Here is a 20,457-nt window from a genome sequence, read left to right on the forward strand (position 1 = left end):
GGAAGGCAGTGCACCCTTCCTCCACCCTCATTAGTTCTTAGTTATAACCCCCCCCCCCATATTATAATAGATGACCATTATAGTAGATCACTATTTTCCTTACTTGGAATTTGTGTATATGTGGTACCAGTGATAATTGTTCAATATCTCCATTGCCAATTTGCTGAGGAGAGGTAAAGCATTCCAGCTTCTCTCCCTGAGTCCATGGGCCTGTCTAACAATAACAAGAATCCATTGTCTGCTGAGCAAGAAGTGTTTACTACCATGTAAGAGTTAGCAGGTGGACTCGCTGCTGTGCTCAATGCCCTCTTAGGGAGGATAGAGAGCTGAAAGAAGCCTTAATGATGACCTAGATCATGTCTCTTGTTTTACACCTGGGAAAATAGAGACTATTTACACAGGGCCATATATCTTTATGTGCTCTTACTAGTCTCTTGTATAAGGTTAGGCTATATTGCTTTGGTCTTATGATCTGTGAGTAACATTCTTCCTGGCCCTAGTCTTGCCTAACCAGTGCACAAACTTAACTGCCGAAGGCACATTCCTTTTCATTGCTCTAGTGAGATTTTGCCCATGGTTATGTACCATTGATATCTAGGTTTACATTGGAAATACAAGTTCGTCATAGATTTCAGAATATGTTTCAAACTGGCTCCTTTGTGGCCTGAGTGAGGTTGTGGTCCTCTTGATCACTTCACAGATAGATTTCATGACAGCTAATTGTATCTATTTTTACAATTATCATAAATGCTGAATTTGTCTTTGGGGTTGGGTGTTTTTGTTTTTTTTAACTCTACATTCCACATGTAAACTTAGGATTTCAGGGTTCAGGACCTAATAATAAACTTCAACTGTTTCATTAATGACCACTATGTACCTACAATAAAATTCTTTCTACTGATAATATAAAAACATTTCAAGTTGACAGAAATTTCTGTTAAAATTTTATTTATTTTAATCACAATAGAAATCTCTAGTCTAAATATTTTTCTTTTCTTTTTCCTCTTCCTCCCCCTCCCTCTCCTCCTCCATCTTCTTCTCCTGGAGTCTTTATGTGCTTTAAGTGTTTTCTTCTTAGTAGTCTAGTGTTATTTTTTACATGTATTAACAAATTTAGTAGCAAATTACAAATAAATGTACATTTTTCTTGTTGTGCATCTGTACATGTATCCAAGAGGGAAGTGAGGCATTAAACATTAATTAAATGTAAGTGCATTAATGTACACGCTTAGAGGATTAGCCAGGGAACACTTCTTAGGAGTGTATTTTGAATAAGATTTAAGAGAAGGTACAGGGCCTCCCTGGTGGCACAAGGGGGTAAGATGCAACCTATGAAGCTGTCCGCAGCCTCTGTAGCACGAGTTCGATCCCCGGCTAGGGAGCTACCCACATGGCACAGCAGACCTCTCCTCACTCGCCCACTGCTCCCCTCAGCAGTGTATTTCAGTCAGTCTGCCTGTTCTGTTCCCTACTCTGTCTCTGGTGAATCCTCTCACCTCCCACATGTCTGGCCTGTACCCCAGCTCTTGTATGCATAAATAAAAAATAAGAGAAGGTACAGATATGCACTGGCAAAGAAGGTAGGGTCAGGAAAAAAAAGGAAGTAAAACATACACATTAATGCATTGGGGAGCTATATCAGAAAGAGGGGGAGTGGATGCTAACAATTACAAAAAAAGGCCCAATTGCAGGAAGGTTGAGTAGGCGCATGGCTAGAATGGAGAAGGTCGATTGTGGAGTAGTGATTAGTGAAATTATTGCACTGTACCTACATTGTGCCCGGAGACTGTATTAAATACTATGGGAAAATCAAAGAGGGGAGTTGAGTGGGGTGGGAGAGATAACGCTTGACCCATAGGAACTTGCAGTCTTGCTGATGAGACAAGGCAAACGGCAGCCAGAGGAAGAGCCTTGAAAGCCAGTAAGAGTAGCTTGGATTTGATATAGTATGTGATGGAAGCAGCCTTCTGGAAGTCTCGTGTATCATCCTGTCTCTGTCCTCTGCTCCAGAGGAAGAGGTCTGAGCTGGGAAAGATCAAACTAAGTGCGTGGCTATGTTTCAAAAATCAATTTTTGTAGCTATCAATTAACAACAGAACTTCCCCCTCAAAAAACTATTTTGAACTGCTTTAGAGAAAATGGACAGCCTAAAACCTTCTGTCCAGATTAACAATTAATGGAAAATCACTGGTGCTTTAGCAAACAGCACAGAATGTCAGTAACTTTAGGCTGTTTTCCAATTTTACAGTAAGTTTTTATACTGAAACCATTTGGGAAGCTATTTAGTCCATGGATATTTTCCGTGGAACAACGATGGGGTAGACAAGAATAATGACATTCTTTTTCCATAGCAAAATATTAACCAGGTACTAATGGCTCCATTTTGATCATGTCACTCCAAAAATAAAGGAGTGAAGTAAAGATGCTTATAGAAACACTATGTTAAAAATAGTGTAGCTTTCTATGAGTCAAGATGGTAAATAGTTCAGGTTTTGCTTCTAGTGTTTGCTTTAGTTTTTCTCCATCTTGGAGCAGCCTTGAGAGAGAAAGTTTTCAGATTTTTGTTGGCCCACTCATAAGGGCTTGGTAGTTGTTTGGTCTCAATTTGTAGAACTGTAGATTTTATTTTTTCCTTTCTTCTTCTTTCTCTCATCTACACCTTTGCTACTTGCAAACTCTTCTGTGATTTCTACTCTCTCCACTCGCCTTCCAGCATGAGGCCTTTCGAGATCCTTGGTTTCCCGGAAGAGTAGATGAGGCATATTTAAGTGCCTTACAATATTTCTGGGCTTATGTGGGTTTTGAGCCACATGAATTGGTGGTAGGTCTCTTAAAGGTACCAGCACAAAGATGACAGGAATCCTGAGGTCTGGCATCAGGTTGGGTTGTGATTGTCCACTTGTCACTTGAAATGACTGTCCAGGAAAGACATTGTTTAAGGGGTAACTCTCGAAAGCCACCTCAGCTTTCATATTCTGGATATTTTGTGTCTGGGGAAGAACATCAGTGAAATAAGGTTTCACTCCTGTTATGGCGTTGATTTCATATGCATTGTGCCTGTCAGCCAGTGCTCTCCCAGTCAAAATGGGCTGAAAAACAGTTGACCCTGAGGTCCCACTCACAAAGTTGTTGAGGAGAGAATGCCAAATCCCACCACTTATTGGGCTCAAAGTGACCTGCGGCCATAAACTGGCCAGGCTCCGGAGAGCTTCACGGTTCCAGGCAGAGGCAGGAAAGTCAGTGTCAGTATGATAAAGCTGAGAAAAGTAAATGCTGAGAGTGACATCTGGGTACATCCTCAGGAAGTTGTACATTTTGCTGATGCAGCAGTGGTTAGCTTCATTACAAGGGGAGTTGTTAGAATACAGAATAATGTGGCTGATGCCCTCGTTGCTGTGGATGGCTGAGTCAAGATACCCACTCATCTCAAACAGCATTGATTCTGGATGGGTATCATTCCCAGTGCAGCCGCTAGCATGGCCTTTTTGCACCAGGCTTCCAGAAGAAGTTTTCAGTTCATAAAATGTGAGGTGTTTTGTTTGGGGATACATTGGCCCATAAGGAAATCCAAAAATATGATAAAATTCTGTGTAGGGAACTCTGGCTTCTTCACCTGTTCGAATATGGTAAGGGCAATTAGAGCAATCTAGAGAGAAGCTTAGCCAGTAGTAAGGTTTAACTATAGTCCCACGATTTGCTAGGTATTCCTCATATAAGGGCTCCATTGCTAGTTTGTCTTCTAGCTTGAACCCTAAACAAGGGAGAATAATCATATATAAATCAGTGTGGAAAAACTAAAGACAACATATTAATTTACTGAACCATATAGTTTTCTTTCAAGGAGGTAGCACAGCAACTAATAGTGTCTCTGATTCTGAAAGCTAGGTGTAGCCACAGATTAGAAAACTCAGGATTCATTTTTTTTTATAAATACTTCTGGGAAGTAGGGAGGGCACGAAAGCAAAAAGCATACTACATTTTTACCTGCTTCATGGCTTCTGAGACGTTGGAGCAAATGGGTTTGAAAAGTGTATGTTTTAGAAACAGTGTATGTTTTAGAAACAGACCACTTTGTTTCAAATCTGGACTCTGCCACTTTCCGGCTTAATGACTCGAGCAAATATTTAATATCCGGAAGTCACAGCTTCCTTGCCTGTAAGATGAAGATAAGAATATACCTGCCAAATTAGATTATCTTGAGAATGGGATGCTAGAATAAATATAAAATGACTTCTTATATGCCTGACATATATTAAGGGTTCAATAAATGTTTAGCTCCTAGTAGTAATAGTACAAATGCTAGTGTTATCTAGATGATTCTTGTTTATGAAAATACAAATAAATAAGCAGGGTTTTTGCACTTTTCTCGTAATTAATGTTCTTCCTTTGTCTTTCTTTTGGTATGATAGTATCTAACATATCATGCAGAAGTGTGTCTGCATTTAAAATCAGCTATTTTGTCAAATTTTTGGCAAAAAGTTGGCGGTGGTTATCCTTTTGTTTAATGGTAAAGACTTCTTGACATGCCACTTGAATATCCCTTGAGCTGGGTCATTCACGGACAATTTGAGAGCTTTCTTTCCAACGGGTACAGCTTATTAGAGCATTTTTGAAACTTTACTCTGGAAAATACAGTTCTTTAAGATATTTCAAATCAGTAGTCTCTGGGATGTTAGGCCCCAAAGTTGAAATCATTAAAAATAATTTTTCATTTAAAAATATTCATTCAGGTGTCATTAATTATGCAGCATACTATGACATTGTAATATAATTCTGAAGCCATATTAAAATAACTTTTTATTATGCAAGTATTAGATGTTTCTTGTTTAATTTATTTTAATTTATTTATTTTAAAGATTTATTTATTTATTTATACAAGAACTGGGTACAGTCCGAAGTGCAGCAGGGTGAGAGAATTCACCAGAGCCAGAGCAGGGAGCAGATCAGGCAGACTGAGGAAGTACACTGCTGAGGGGAGCAGTGGGCAGCAGGAGAGGTCTGCGCGCCATGTGGGACCCTCGCCCTGTGGCCAGGGATCAAACTGGTGCTGCAGAGGCTGCGGGCAGCTTTGCAACCCAGTGCTCAACCGCTGCGCCACCGGGGAGGCCCCTTTTAATTTATTTTTAAAGATTTATTTTATTTATTTATGCATACAAAAGCTGGGATGCAGTCCGGCGTTGCTGGGCGGGGGAGTGCTGAGAGGATTCACCAGAGACAGAGTGGGGAGCAGAACAGGCAGATTGACTGAAATACACTGCTATGGGGAGCAGCGGGTGAGACAGGAGAGGTCTGCTGCGCCATATAGGTCAGCTCCCTGGCCGGGGATCGAACTCATGCTGTAGTGGCTATGGATAGCTTCATAGTGCTGAGACTTACTCCTTGCACCACCAGAGAGGTCCTTGTATAATATTTTTTAAAATACTGGTACATAATGGCAAAAATACAATCTCACACCAGTTTGTATCAGTTTACATTAACAGGTCTATTTGCTCCAGTCTTTTTGCATAAATATATAGGTTATGCATAATGCAAAATAAAATCATGTTTTATACTTTGTTTTTTTACTTAGTATTGTCATGAGCATTTTCCTTATGTTATGAAAAATTCTTCAATGAAACAATATTCATGGCTAGCTAGCATTTTATTACTTAACTATAAGCATTCAGTTTCTTGCTGCTAATATTATAATAACTTTGATGAACATTTCTGTAAGTAAATCATTGTGTCTTTTATTCTTTAATGTGGATTACTAGATGTCATATTATTAATTTCACTTTGTTAAATTACTAGCATTGTGTAACCAATTTTATCACTTTCTTCCCAGTCTTATCACACCCTTTGTCAATTTGAGAAGCAAACATCAATATCTCTGTTGTTATAGTTTGTATCTTTCAGTTCCTAATGAGATAGCAGACTTCCTCACATGCTTATTGGTCTGTAGTATTTACTGCCCTGTGAAATATATTTGATCCTGTACTATTTTTTTGTTTGAGGCTTTCCTTATTGATTTGCAGCAATTCTTAGTTATCAAAAATATTTAGTCATATTTGTTGCAACTCTTATATCTGATTTATAGAGCCCTGTAATTATACTGATCATACTTTTAAAAGCACTAAAATTTTCATTTTATGTGGTTTAATTATTACCCTTTGGTTTATTTTATACTATTGTGTTTAGAAAAGCCTTCCACATCAAAGAGCAGTAGAGCAGTTAAGGATTTCCCTATTTTCTTCTAGTATGTATGGTTTAATTTTTTTTCCTCTGCATTTAGCTCTTTATCCAGACAGCAAAACAGGTAAAACTGAAAATTTTAGGAGATAAATTTACCATTGCAACAGAGTACATCTTTTACTTTCTAAGATCTAATTAATCATTTCTGAAGTATTTAATACAGCTTCTCATAAAGAAGAACTTTGATCAACTTCTGTTTTCCTCAGCCCAGCTTCCTTCAGTCATTGCTGTATTTGATGCAGTCCCATCTCCAAGCTGAAACCTGTGAAGTTACTTTGCTATTCCTACCCTGGGAGGAAAATATTTTAGGATCCTCAGTCCAGCTGTGGAAGAAATGTGACTCTACTCAAATCACCATTAGCCTAGTGGCTACTATCTCTGGGTAATTCTGGATACCATTTATCTACGAAATCCCTTGTTTCTCCTAATATCTGTAAAGTCGATTTTAGTTCAGAGGGTTATGGTTTGCCTGTTAATGCTATATTTTCCTGGCCTGACTGATTTTCTGCCCAAGTCTTCCTAAATCTTGTTTATCTTCTCCTTGGGGGAGCTGAATTTTTGTCTTGGGGCCTTGGCAATGAACTGACAGCCTGGAACCTGACACCAACCTACTGGATCACGGGCACTAGTTTGTCCCTGGATCTCCACCTCTCTCAACTTTACTGAGCAGGCTGGATGTGTGTATATCAAAACGCGTAACCAAGTCACATTCTCTTTTGAATATTATGCCCTGGGTGTGGTCTGCTTTTGGGTGGGATATTTGACATCAGATTACTAATCATATTACAGTTTCAGCTCATACACAGAAAATTGACAGGTTGATTTGGCTAAAATGATATGGAGGCAGTACCAAAAGCTCTTTTCTGATTTTATTTTGGGGGTGGTGGAATGAACTATATATAATGGTCCCAGATTTATCACCCTTTCAGGAAGAAAGGTTTTCATGACTTTCAAGCCAAAGGTAGTGTTGGAAACTCCCAATTGCTTTTTTAATCATTCCATCCCTTTCTCTGTCCTGTGGCTGTTGTAACCATCATGATGCACCATTACTATCTTTAAGGAGATCTTGGGACTGGCAGCCTTCATACATAAAGGAGGGAGCTCTGTAGTCTTATTCTTACTGATGGGTTCTCAATGTCAGCTAACTCTGGTTCTTATTGGGGTAGTCTTCACTTTTCTCAGATGGTCATTCTGGTATTGTTCTCTGATCACCCTCAGTTGAAGGGGAAGCAGAAAAGAACACATGTCTCATTTGAACTCTTAAAGAATTTATGGTTTATGTCATCAGTCTTCCATTGAACAGAGACTACCTTGTATTACTAACTTTGGGTAGCTGTCCCGAGCTGAGGCATATGCTGGTTGGCCCAGGACCTAGCCCCAGGAATCTTGATGGGCTCACAGTCCAATTGGCAATAGACTTCCATAGGATCCTCTGCCCCTACCACCTAGTCCTTTTCCTTCTCCTTTGTTAGGGCCTGGGAAATGCCCGTTGCACTGCAGATAGTAGGTCTACTGGCAGTAAGGAGTACGGATCTGCAGAAACCAAATTCTCATCTCATTGTGAGCGGCCCTCGACTCAGGCCGTGGGCAGACAGCCTTCCTTAGTTTAACACAAATGAACCACGCCATAAGGACAATCTGCTCTCTTTTCACCAAACTAGGATTCAGCAGTTACTGTTAAGCACGGTTTGCACTGGAGTAATTGGAGAATGGAGTTTGCCCTTGCCAAGCTGTGCACAATCTGTTAGCAGCTAAAAACAAATGTTAGCAGTTATAATTACCATCATTTTGTCTCCAGACTTGGATCACATTCCAGGTGTTCTAGGAGATGGTCCATTTCCTCTTTTCCTCCTTATAGTTCCACGCCCCGTTTCAAGAACCTTCAGAGGTCAAATGTATTGTGAAGATTCACCTTCTTATGTAGGTTCAGGACTCCTTCACTGTTTGTGTCTATTAAATGGCTTGAAATCTTGCTATCCCAAGTTAGAAAGACCCCGCTGAGGTGTGGCTGCCTCTAACAGCACAGTTGAATTGGTGCCATGGTAACGTTTGCAAAGTAGCTACTGCTAGGATACGGCTCTGACACTTATTACTTTATTTGCATTTCAAACCACCAGTTCCAAAGATGAAAATATACATAAATGCATATTCCAGTCTGGATAAATATATAATATCTGACTGTTTAAGTAAATGTGTTAGGGGTTTTTCCCCTCTAGCTATAAGAATCAAATTCGGAGGTCATGATTCTCAGCACCTTTGTTCTGTTCTAGAATAGGTGCCAAGCTTGGTGTGTGGAAAAGATTTGTTGTTCTGTTGCCTGTGGAGGCCTCTCCTTGGGTGGTTCACCCTTGTATGAGAGGTACAGTGACATGACTTCCCCACAGTTCCTGAAGGAGGAGCTGTTTATCCTGTCCAAACCTGGGCTATTATGTTGTGCTAATGCTTTCCTTCTTAGAAATTCTCCAAGCTAAGGAGGGATACTAGTTATTGGATTGTGTGTGATTCCCTCCATTTTAAGACACTCCTTACCTTGGATCACTTGCGTGCCTGCCTCTGTTGGTCACTCCTCCTGCATTCTTTCTCTGCCCTTTTGCTTCTCCGAGATTACCAGATATGTTTGTAGTCATGATTCATCACGTTCACTTTATTCCCTCTACTTCCTCAGGCCGCTCAAGGGGATGGAGTGGTTTATTTGTGTATGTCCATTAGCTACTTCCAAAAGCTCCTCAGCATATATGCTGCTCTGTAAATGATGCCTCAAGTTTAATGGACGATGTCTTGTCTTACAGCTGCATCACCACTTTCATTTTTCATAGTCAAACTTCCAGTCTCCACAACAGCAACAGTCCTTTTCCCTCTATGGCTCTTTCTGAAACAGAGCAAACCTGGGCAACAGCAGGTAGGGGGGTGAGGGAAGGATCTGGGTGGGCCTGGTGGATGGGTCCTCATCCATGCACTTAAGAATGCAAGACATGACCCCAAAGCAGACACAGAGTGAGAAACAATAATAATAGGATTTATTTACATGGGGAGTGAGGAGAGTTGAAAGAGAGAGAGACAGACAGACAGACAGACACAAAGTGTGAATGAATTTATAGACTGGCATATGGCTAAACGTGTCTGTCCCACCCCAGATAGCATCCGCTGAGTAGAGACGGAGGTCTAAGCTGCAGCTGCATGTGGCAAGCTGACAGCTTCTCTATAGACACCCCTTCTCACCAGAGGTTTAATTGTCAAAAGTTCCAGCAGGTTAACCACCAGAAAGCCCCATCTCTACCTCTGTTTCCCTTTGGCCCCCCATCAGAGGTGGAGTCTGGAAAGCATACCTGGTGTCCTCAAGTTGGTTAGAGCACCAACGCCTGCTCAGAGATTGCGCCTCACTGTTTCTCTTACTCATTTGCCTTAGATATTTTATGTTATCTTTTAATGGTCTCAGCAAGTTACTTTTCAGTCACATTTTCCTTCATATTTTCTTTTGGTACATGCTCACTCTGTTGCATCCCATTCCTTCCCCACCACTTGCAACTGGTCCTGCGTTAGTTGTTCCCACTACTTGCCTCCATCTTCATGGCACCTCCTAGGTTTAACGAATTTGTAAATGTAAAACCAAAAGTTGACACTCAAATTTCCTCTTATTTAACCCTAACAAATAACATTCCATTAAAAATATTGCCTTAAAAAGGAACTACTGGTATATTTACAATTATATTTTAGGGATGGGCCATCAAGGAGCCACTATTTATTTATTTATTTTATTTTTTATTTATTTTTTTTTATAGAGGCATGTTTTTATTTATTTTTATTTGTTTGTTTGTTTTGTTTTTGTTTATACATGCACTGGGTACAGTCAGAAGCGCGGGAGGGTGAGAGAATTCACCAGAGCCAGAGCAGGGAGCAGAGCAGGCAGAAGGACCGAAGGACACTGCTGAGGGGAGCAGCGGGCGGCAGGAGAGGTCTGCGCGCCATGCGGGACCCTCCTCCGGTGGCCGGGGAGCAGCCGGGGATCGAACCGGCGCCGCAGAGGCCGCGGGCAGCTTCGCAACCCAGCACTCAACCGCTGCGCCACCGGGGAGGCCCAAGGAGCCACTATTTAAAAAAAAAAAACAACCCAGCTTGGTTGAAGTATATTTGGCAAATAAAAATGTTGCACATTCAGGGTATACAACTTGATGTTCTTATTTGATGTGAAATGATCACCTCATATAGTTATCTTGAGAGGGGATGTGTTGTGAAAACATTTAAGATCTAGCCTCTTGTCATATTTCAAGTATATAATATTGTTAACTGTAGTCACCATGCTGTACATTAGATCTCTAGAATTTACTCATTTTGGGTAACTGAACTTTGGTACCCTTTGGTCAATAGCACTCCATTTCCCCCTCCTTGTAGCTCCTGGCAACCACCATTCTAACCTCTCCTTCTATGAGTTGACTATTTTAATCCCACATATCAAGGAGATCATACAATATTTGGGCCTCCCCAGTGGTGCAGCGGTTGAGCGCTGGGCTGCGAAGCTCCCTGTAGCCTCTGCAGTGCCGGTTCCATCCCCGGCCGCTGGGCGAGGGTCGCACATGGCGCACAGACCTCTCCTGCTGCCGCTGCTCCCCTCAGCAGTATACTTCGTCAATCTGCCTGTTCTGCTTTCTGCTCTGGCTCTAGTGAATTCTCTCACCCTCCCACGCTTCTGACTGTACCCAGTGCTTGCATAAATAAATAAATAAATAAATAAATAAATAAATCTTTAAAAAAAAATAAAGGAGATCATACAATATTTGTCTTTCTGTATCTGGCATATTTCACTTAGCATAATATCCTTTAGCTTCATCCTTTTTTTGTCACAGATGGCAGGATTTTATTTTTTAACACCGAATAACATTCCATTGTATGTACATACCACATTTTCTTTGTCCATTCATCTGTCGATCATTTAGTCTGATGCCATGTCATGGCCTTGTATTGCAATGAACATGGGAGTGCAGATATATCTTTGAAATCCTGATTTCAGTTCTTTGGAACAATACCCAAGATGTGAAATTGCTCGATTACAGGAGATCTAATTTCAATTTTTTGAGAAGTGTCCATTCTCTTTTCCTTAATGGCTGTGCCAGTTTACATTCCCACCAACACCATACAGGATTTCCTTTTCTATATCCTCCCCAATACTTGTTATCTTTTGTCTTTTTGATAATAACTATTTTGATAGGTGTGACGTGATAGTTTCTTGTGGTTTTGATTTGCATTTCACTGCTGGTTAGTGATGTCGAGCACTTTGTCATATACAAGCATTCCCACTGTTTGAAACTTCAGATTATGTCACATTACTCTTACAAAAGACCCACATTAGTACCTGTGTACTAAATAAAAGAAATTAGAATAGTTTTGCTTTTACCACAAAAGCCAAAAAGCAAAAATAGTTTTCAACGTTTGTTTTGCAGTAGTCATTCTAGAGGCCCTGGCACCTTGAGCAGTGGAGCGGCCCCACCAAGTTCCTTCCTCAGGAGTCACTTTACACAGGCAGTGTTTTAATCATGCCATTCCAGGTTACTTTGGTACTTTCTTTGTTTTAGGTTTTATGCATTATTTGGTAGTTTAATTTTTGGGTCCTAGAATGCTCAAAATTTTTGCCACGTAAATTAACAATTGCTTTTTTGCTTTACATTATGTCAATTTATGAAAGGTTTGACAGAATTATTCTTTATTTGGAAGATGGAGGCAAACTTGTACCTGTTATTATTTGTTATTGAATTTGATGAGTTTCTTATATATTCTGGACATTAGCTTCTTATCAGATAGATGGTTTGCAAATATTCCCTCTCATGCTGTAGGCTGTCTTTTCACTCTATTGATTGTGTCCTTTCCTGTGTTGAAGCTTTTTAGTTTGATGTGATCGCATTTGTCTATTTTTAGTTTTGATGACTGTGCTTTTGGTATCATATCCAGAAATCACCACCAAGGCCAATGTCAAGAAGTTTTCCCCTTTGTTTTCCTTTAGTAGTTTTCTGGTTTGCAGCTCTTGCATTTAACCCTTTAGTCCATTTTGAGTTTGTCCTTTCATATGGTATGAGATAAGGTTCCAATTTCACTCATTTTTTTTTTTTCCAGGACCAAGACTATTTTATTTATTTATTTATTTATTTATTTATTTATTTAAATTAATAAATTTTATTTTTATATTCCCCATACAATTGCAATCCCCCCATTCTGACCCCAATACCTCCCCTCCCGCCCCCCACCCTCCCAAAAGTGTCTCTGGTTCATAGTTTTTGTTGATTTTGATTTTCACTTTCTTATAGTTATTCATTTTCCTGGTCCCTTATTTAAGTATTCTAGATTCCTGCTATGAGTGAGACCATCTGGTATTTTTCTTTCTCTTTTTGGCTTATTTCACTGAGCATGATCCCTTCTAGCGCCATCCATGTTGCTGCAAATTGCATGTGTTTATCTTTTTTGAATGCTGAGTAATATTCCATGGTATATATGTACCACATCTTCTTGATCCAGTCATCTATTTTTGGGCATTTGGGCTGTTTCCAAAGCTTAGCTATTGTAAATAGTGCTGCTATAAACATAGGGGTGCAGGTGTTCTTTGGAATTGATGTTTCTGTGTCCTTTGGGTAAATACCTAGGAGTGGAATTGCTGGATCCTGTGGAAGCTCTATGTTTAGTAGGTCCAGAAATCTCCACACAGCTCTCCATAGTGGTTGGACCAGTTTGCACTCCCACCAACAGTGCAGAAGAGTTCCTTTTTCTCCACAACCTCGCCAACATTTGTTGTTGCTAGTTTTTTTAATATGTGCCATTCTCACTGGTGTAAGATGGTATCTCATGGTAGTTTTGATTTGCATTTCCCTGATTGCAAGTGATGTTGAACATTTTTTCATATGCCTGTTGGCCATTCGCATTTCCTCTTCAGAGAAGTTTCTTTTTGACTGGATTATTTTTTGACTGGATTATTTTCTTTGTTGTTGTTGAGTCTCATCAGCTCTTTGCAGATTTTTGTGATCAGTGCTTTATCATTAGTGTTGTGTGCAAAAATTTTCTCCCAGTTGGTGGGGTTTCTCTTTGTTTTGTTATTGTCTCTTTTGCTGTGCAGAAGCTCTTTAATTTGATGTTGTCCCAGCTGTTGATCTTTGCCTTCACTATCACTGCTTTGGGTGATGTGTCTATAAAGATGTCTTTGATATGCAAATCATGTAGTGTTTCGCCTATATTTCCTTCTATGTATTTTATGGTTTCAGGTCTTATGTCTAGTTCTTTAATCCATTTTGAGTTGATTTTTATATATGGTGTGAGGTAGTGGTCAAGCTTCATTTTTTTGCATGTAGTGACCCAGTTTTCCCAGCACCATTTATTGAACAAACTTTCTTTGCTCCAATGCATAGTCTTTGCTCCTTTGTCAAAGATTAGTTGACCATAAATCTGTGGGTTTATTTCTGGATTTTCTATTCGATTCCATTGGTCTGTATGTCTGTTCTTGTTCCAATACCATGCAGTTTTGATGATTATGGCTTTGTAGTAGAGTTTGAAGTCTGGGAGTGTGATGCCTCCATCCCCTTCTTTTTTTTTCAGGAGAGCTTTGGCTATTCGGGGTTTTTGGTGATTCCATATGAATTTCATCAATAATTGTTCTATTTCTTTGAAGAATGACATTGAAATTTTGATTGGAATAGCATTGAATCTGTATATTGCTTTTGGAAGGATGGCCATTTTAATAATGTTTATTCTCCCAATCCATGAGCAGGGGATGTTTTTCCATTTCTTTGTGTCTTCTTCTATTTCTTTTAACAGTGTTTTATAGTTTTCTTTGTATAGGTCCTTTACCTCTTTTGTTAGATTTATTCCCAAATATTTGATTTTTTTTGTTTCAATAATAAAAGGGATGTTTTTTTTGATTTCTTCTTCTTCAGATTTATTGTTTGTATATAGGAAGGCTACTGACTTTTGCGTGTTGATTTTGTATCCTGCCACTTTACTGAACTGATTGATGAGTTGAATTAGTTTTTCTGTGGAGTTTTTGGGGTTCTCTATGTATATTATCATATCATCTGCAAAGAGTGATAGTTTGACTTCTTTTCCTATTTGGATTCCTTGGATGTCTTTCTCTTGTCTTATTGCTCTGGCTAGGACTTCCAGTATTATATTGAAAAGCAGTGGTGAAAGTGGACATCCTTGTCTTGTTCCAGATCTTAATGGAATTGCTTTCAGCTTTTCACCATTGAGAATGATACTGGCTGTTGGCTTGTCATATATGGCCTTTATGATGTTGAGGTATGTTCCTTGTATCCCAAGAATTTCAAGGGCTTTTATCATGAATGGGTGTTGCACTTTGTCGAAAGCTTTCTCAGCATCTATTGATATTATCATATGGTTTTTATATTTCTTTTTGTTGATGTGTTGGATAACGTTGATTGATTTTCGGATGTTAAACCATCCTTGTGTCCCTGGAATGAATCCTACTTGGTCGTGGTGAATTACCTTATGGATACACTGTTGGATTCTGATAGCTAAAATTTTATTGAGGATTTTTGCATCAGTGTTCATTAGGGAGATTGGCCTATAGTTTTCTTTTTTTGTGTTGTCCTTGTTCGGTTTTGGTATTAGTGTAATGTTGGCTTCATAGAACGTGTTAGGTATTATACCTTCCTTCTCAATTTTTTGGAAGAGTTTGTGAAGGATAGACACCAATTCGTCTCTGAATGTTTGGTAGAATTCATTTGTAAATCCATCAGGTCCTGGGCTTTTGTTTTTGGGGAGGTTTTTTATTACCATTTCAATTTCGCTAATTGTAATTGGTCTGTTTAGGTGTTCTATTTCTTCTTTATCTAGCTTTGGGTGATTGTAGAGTTGTAGGAATTTGTCCATCTCCTCTAGATTGTTGAACTTGTTTCCATATAACTGTTCATAGTAGTTATTAATTATTCTTTTGATTTCTGCTGTGTCCGTTGTGATTTCTCCTCTTTCATTTATTATCCTATTTATTTGTGCTTTCTCCTTTTTGCCCTTGTGAGCCTGGCTAGGGGTTTATCTATTTTATTTATTTTTTCGAAGAACCAGCTCTTGGTTTCATTGATCTTTTGGATTGTTTTTTTTAGTTTCGATTTCATTTATTTCTGCTTTGGTTTTTATTATTTCTTTTCTTCTGCTGGTTTTGGTTTTTTTTTTGTTGTTCTTTTTCTAGATCTTTGAGCTTCGAGATTAGGTTGTTTCTTTGAGTTCTTTCTTGTTTCTTGATGTGAGCATCTATTGCTATATATTTTCCTCTTATTACTGCTTTTACTGCATCCCATACATTTAGGAAATTGGTGTCCTCCTTGTCATTCAATTCAAAGAATTTTTTAATTTCTTCTTTTATCTCCTCGTTAGTCCAGTGGACTTCCAGTAGTGTGGGTTTCAATCTCCACGAGGTAGGAGAGTACCTTGCCTTCTTTTTATGGTTTATTTCTAGTTTGATGCCTTCATGGTCAGAAAAGATAGTTGGTATGATTTCAATCTTGGTGTATCTGTTGATGTTTGTCTTGTGCCCCAGTATATGATCGATCCTAGAGAATGATCCGTGTGCTCTTGAGAAAAATGTATACTCAGATTTTTTTGGGTTTAGTGTTCTATATATGTCTGTTAAGCCCAAGCACTCTAGATCCTTATTTAGAGCTTTAGTGTCTTTACTTATTTTTGTCTTGTTGATCTATCCATTTTTGATAGTGGTGTGTTGAAGTCTCCCACTACGTATGTGTTTTCTCTGATGTCTGTTTTCAGAGATGCCAATAGTTGCCTGATATATTTTGGTGCTCCTTCGTTTGGTGAATATATGTTAATGAGTGTTATTTCTTCTTGAAGTATTGTCCCCTTGATCATAATGTAATGACCACTGGGGTCTCTTTTTATCTTTTTAAGTTTGAAATCTGTTTTATCTGATATGAGTATAGCTGTTCCTGCCTTCTTTTTTGGTCCATTTGCTTGTAGAATTGTTTTCCATCCTTTAACTTTGAGTCTATTTTTATCTTTTGCAGCTAAATGTGTTTCCTGGAGACAGCAAAAGGTTGGGTTTTGTTTCTTAATCCAGCCTGCAACTCTGTGTCTTTTTATTGGAAAGTTTAGTCCATTTACATTTAGAGTTAGTATTGATATGTTAGCATCTGTATTTGCCATTGTGTTTGTCTTTCCTTTGATTTTATTTATTTATTCTTTCAATAACTTTCTTTGGCCTTCTTTTGTTGTTATTCGTCCCTCTGAGGTTCTGGCTTTAGGACTCCTTGTAGTATTTTTTGGAGTGGGGGTTTAGTCGTAATAAAATTCCAGAGTTTCAGTTTGTCTGGGAAGGTCCTTATTCTTTCTTCAAAGAAGAAGGAGAGCTTTGCGGGATAGAGTATTCTTGGTTGGCATCTGTTTTCTTGGAGTCTGTTGACTATGTCCCTCCACTCTCTCCTTGCCCGTAGTGTTTCTTCAGAGAAGTCTGATGTCAGTCTGATTGGTTTCCCTGTATTTTTCCCTGTATTTTTGCTGTATTTTTCCCTGTATTTTTGCTGTATTTTTCCTTTCGTCATGGAAGTTTGGTGTTCTTCTTGCTTCTTGTATATCAATTTTCAGATCCTTCTTCACGTTTGGGAAGTTCTCTTCAATTATATCCATGAATATTTTCTCTGTTCCTACATCTCTCTCCTCTCCTTCTGGGATTCCTATAACTCTTATATTTCCTTTCCTCATGGAGTCAGATAGTTCCCGAAGTCTTTCTTTGGTCTTTTTCCTTCGTACTTCTCCTTCCTTTTCTGTTTTAGTTCTTTTTATTTCTGTGTCTTCAAGAGTACTTATTCGTTCTTCCATTTCATCTATTCTGCTTTCATTGCTTTTCCCAGAGTTCTTTAGCGTCTCCATTAATTCTTTGATCTCCTGCATTTCTTTTACTTCCCTCTTTAGGGACTCAATTTCATTCTTCTGGTCATTAATTATTTTCCCATTATCATTGTTTTCCTTTATGACTTCTGTCAGTTTTTTAATCACAGCAATTTTAAATTCTCTATCTGGAAGGCTCAGAAGTTCTTCCAAGTTACTGTCGTTGCAATCTGGTAGATGGTTTTCTTTTTGCGGTGTGCTTTTTTGCTGAGGAGTTGCTGGGTTGCATGTGGTTTTTCTACTCCCTACTGCCTGTTTTCTAATTTGCCGTATTCCTTGTGACACTGTGTTGCTGGTACTGGCCGGCATCTTGGGCGACCTTCCCAGCTCACCACTGGCTCCTCTGGGGAACTTCTGCTGGGTTCACAAGTCTCCAGCAAAGAAAGGTCCCTGCTGCAAAATGGCGATGCGGGAACGCGCTCCCCTGCACGCCCGGTCTGCCCCAGTGGTGGGTGCTGCTCCCCTCTGGGCTGGAACTGCAGGCTAGAAGGCACCTGGCATGGGCAAGCCTCCCAGCTTACCTCTGTCTCCTTGGTGAGCCTTCTGCTGGGTTCACACAGTCTCCAGCAAGAAAGGTCCCTGCTGCAAAATGCCGGTGCCAGGGACGCGCTCCCCTGCACGCCCGGTCTGCCCCAGCGGTGGGTGCTGCTCCCCTCTTTCACTCATTTTTTAATGGTAGGTTCCTGTTAGGTGTAGGAAAACACCAATGGAAAGTTGACTTTTCAAAGCCTCCTTAAGGTTGCACTGAATGAATTTTAAAACCGAATATAGCCACAAGGAAATGAAGGAATTTGGTTCCTGCCTACAATTCTTAATGCTATGTTGACATTTACAGGAAGGGAGATGCTTCAAAGAAACATCTTGCTTACCTTTATTCTGTCTTCCTTTGTTTACTTGCCGTGTTTCATTTTTATTAAGATCCTTTTATGATGTACATTATCTATATAAAAGTAATATTGATTATAATGAGGAAGTTAAAATTTCCTACACTGACATATATATTTAAATGGCCTTTGATCAGTTAACACATCAAAAAATGTTTCTGATATATGTCTGGCAACCCAATTTGGGGAGATATCCAAGATGGCTTATGTGTTGTTCTTTACTGCAGATAAGATGATTTTCTCTTTGGGTGATAAAAAGTAAAATATTTTATATTTTACAGGTAATTTTTAAAAATATTTATTTGAATCTATTGTGCTCAATTTTATAGATACTCGATTTCATGGCAATTTACTTGATAGTCAATAAGAATGCCCACATTTATGTAGCAATAACAAACTACATGGGAAAAAAGGAACTGAAGAAAAAACAAGCATGAAATAAAGAACAGAGGATTCAGTGGATTTAATGGAGCTCATGAAGGAACTAGATGGAAAGATAAGATAAGTGTTAGGGTTGAGAGGAAAGGGATCCAGAAAAGTGGTGGAGCCATCTCTTGGCTTGGGGGGGTGGAGGGGCCGTAAGCCAAACCGCCACAGGGTGGCAGCACAGTCTTAACGGAGAGGAGACTGTTAGCCCACCCTTCTTGTACTAAAACTCCACTTTGTCAGAATTCTCCCAAGTTGTTTTTTTTCCTTCATTATCTAATGCCAAAACTAGTAAATGTTTAGAATTAAAGGTAATTCCTAAAATTTGAACTGAAGAGAAGTGGAGGGTGGAGGCACCATCTCTTCTGCCAGAATCTGAGTAGATGCTTAAAGAAGGTTTCCAGCTGATAGGAAGGACCAATTAAAATTTCCAAGCCACCATACACTAATAATTTTGTAAAATTCAGTGAAAGTGATTTTCTAGAAAAATGAGTAATAACAAAAAAAACATACAAAACATAAGCTCATTTGAAAATAATTAGTTTAACAGATAAACACACAATTTAAAAAATTACATCTCAATAAATATAAACAGAATGTTTGTTTATTTTTGCTATTGCCTGTGCTTTTGATACTACACCCAAGAAGTAAATGCCAAGACCAATGTTATAAAGACTTTTCCCTATATTTTCTTCTAGGAGTTTTATAATTTCAGTTTTTACATTCAAGTAAGACTTTAACTCATTCTGTAATTTTTGTGTGTATGGTGTAAGGTAAAAGGTTCCATTTCATATTTTTGTATGAGACTATCCAGTATTCCTCTTATCTTTTCTTGAGGAGACTACCCTTTCTCCATTGGTAGTTTTGGCACCCTCGTCAGAGACCATTTATGTGCGTGGGTTTATTTCTTCGTTCTCTGTTCTGCTCCATTGACAAATGTCTCTCTGTGTAAATATAAGCAGAGCAAATGTAATGTGGAAAAAACAAAAGAATTACCAAAACTATACATATTATTAATTGAAAGTATGTGTGCTGATGATTAGCATAATTACTGTCATTGTTACTATATTTTATAATTATGTCATATGAAAACTTATTGAAGACTAAGGTGAATCCCTTTTATTCAATGTCCTATATAGACACATTTGGTTGACATCTTGTATAAGCATTTAAGGAGATTTTGATGTGACCAAACAACTTGCTCTTTGCTTATTACTTTATCTAATTTAAGTTGAATTAATGATAACATTTTTTGCAGGATGTAAAATTGTTTCTATCTTTGTTTTAGTAGCTTTGTAATTGAGAAAACTGGTTACAAGAGGTATATTGGTAGGACTATGGGAAGGTATTTGAAAGCAATTTCATCAGGTCAAGATAATAATTTTTCATATTTAATAAAATGAAGTAATATATTTTCAAAGTTCATTGCCAATACTTTATCAGTGGCCAGTTCCAATATTTTATCCTGTAAGGTTATATTCAGCTTCAGTTATCTTTAAATGAAAGGGTGGTTTATGGTTCCATGAGTTTCCTGTGCAAGGATCTTCTTTTGATGGAGAATAAAAATTTTAAACAGTCCATCAATTCTTTCAGGTATTTGGTAATCACTTTTTGCAGATGTGCAATGGTTGAAATCATTACTCACTGCATTGATAATATTAGTTAATTGTGAAATATGACATCGCAGTCAGAGAAACCCTGTTCTTCCAGGCTTCTAATATTTGTTTTGACTTTTCAGTCATCTGCTCCCAAAAGACATGTTGCATTTCTTCTTTGTTTGGAAATATTTAGAATGGTAATATGCAGAATTCTTCAGCCAAATGTGTAGCTTTAAAACATTGGGCCCACACTTTTTCTTACCTAGCAGTAACGCTCTAAGAGTCCATTTAGAGTTCAAACATTCTCTTCAGAACTTTTTTCCTAGATAACCATTGTACTTAACACACAACAAAGTTGTTTATAATTAACTTTCTATTCTGTCACATAAAGAGAATAAATAACCCCAATGTAATGCCTTAACTTAGGCTTT

At 38.6% G+C, this 20,457-nt stretch overlaps 2 protein-coding genes across 4 annotated transcripts in view; one reads left to right on the top strand and one right to left on the bottom strand.

Moving 5' to 3' along the window:
* The window catches only part of RGL1 (ral guanine nucleotide dissociation stimulator like 1), a 268,038-nt gene that overhangs the window by 9,722 nt on the left and 237,859 nt on the right, over positions 1-20,457 (top strand). The gene's annotated exons all lie outside the window — the stretch shown is intronic.
* Positions 2,532-3,744, bottom strand: APOBEC4 (apolipoprotein B mRNA editing enzyme catalytic polypeptide like 4). The gene has a single exon (XM_037507989.2). The coding sequence runs from the start codon at positions 3,723-3,725 to the stop codon at positions 2,601-2,603; it is 1,125 nt and encodes a 374-aa protein (XP_037363886.1). The 5' UTR covers positions 3,726-3,744; the 3' UTR covers positions 2,532-2,600.

The sequence above is a fragment of the Talpa occidentalis genome, unplaced genomic scaffold (genome assembly GCF_014898055.3).
Source record: "Talpa occidentalis isolate TD23 unplaced genomic scaffold, MPIMG_talOcc4v2.1 talOcc4.12, whole genome shotgun sequence".
In the NCBI taxonomy this organism is placed as follows: Eukaryota; Metazoa; Chordata; class Mammalia; order Eulipotyphla; family Talpidae; genus Talpa; species Talpa occidentalis.

Excerpts from the sequence above, each read along its gene's own strand:
- APOBEC4 (XM_037507989.2), bottom strand. The coding sequence starts at position 3,725 with ATGGAGCCCTTATATGAGGAATACCTAGCAAATCGTGGGACTATAGTT.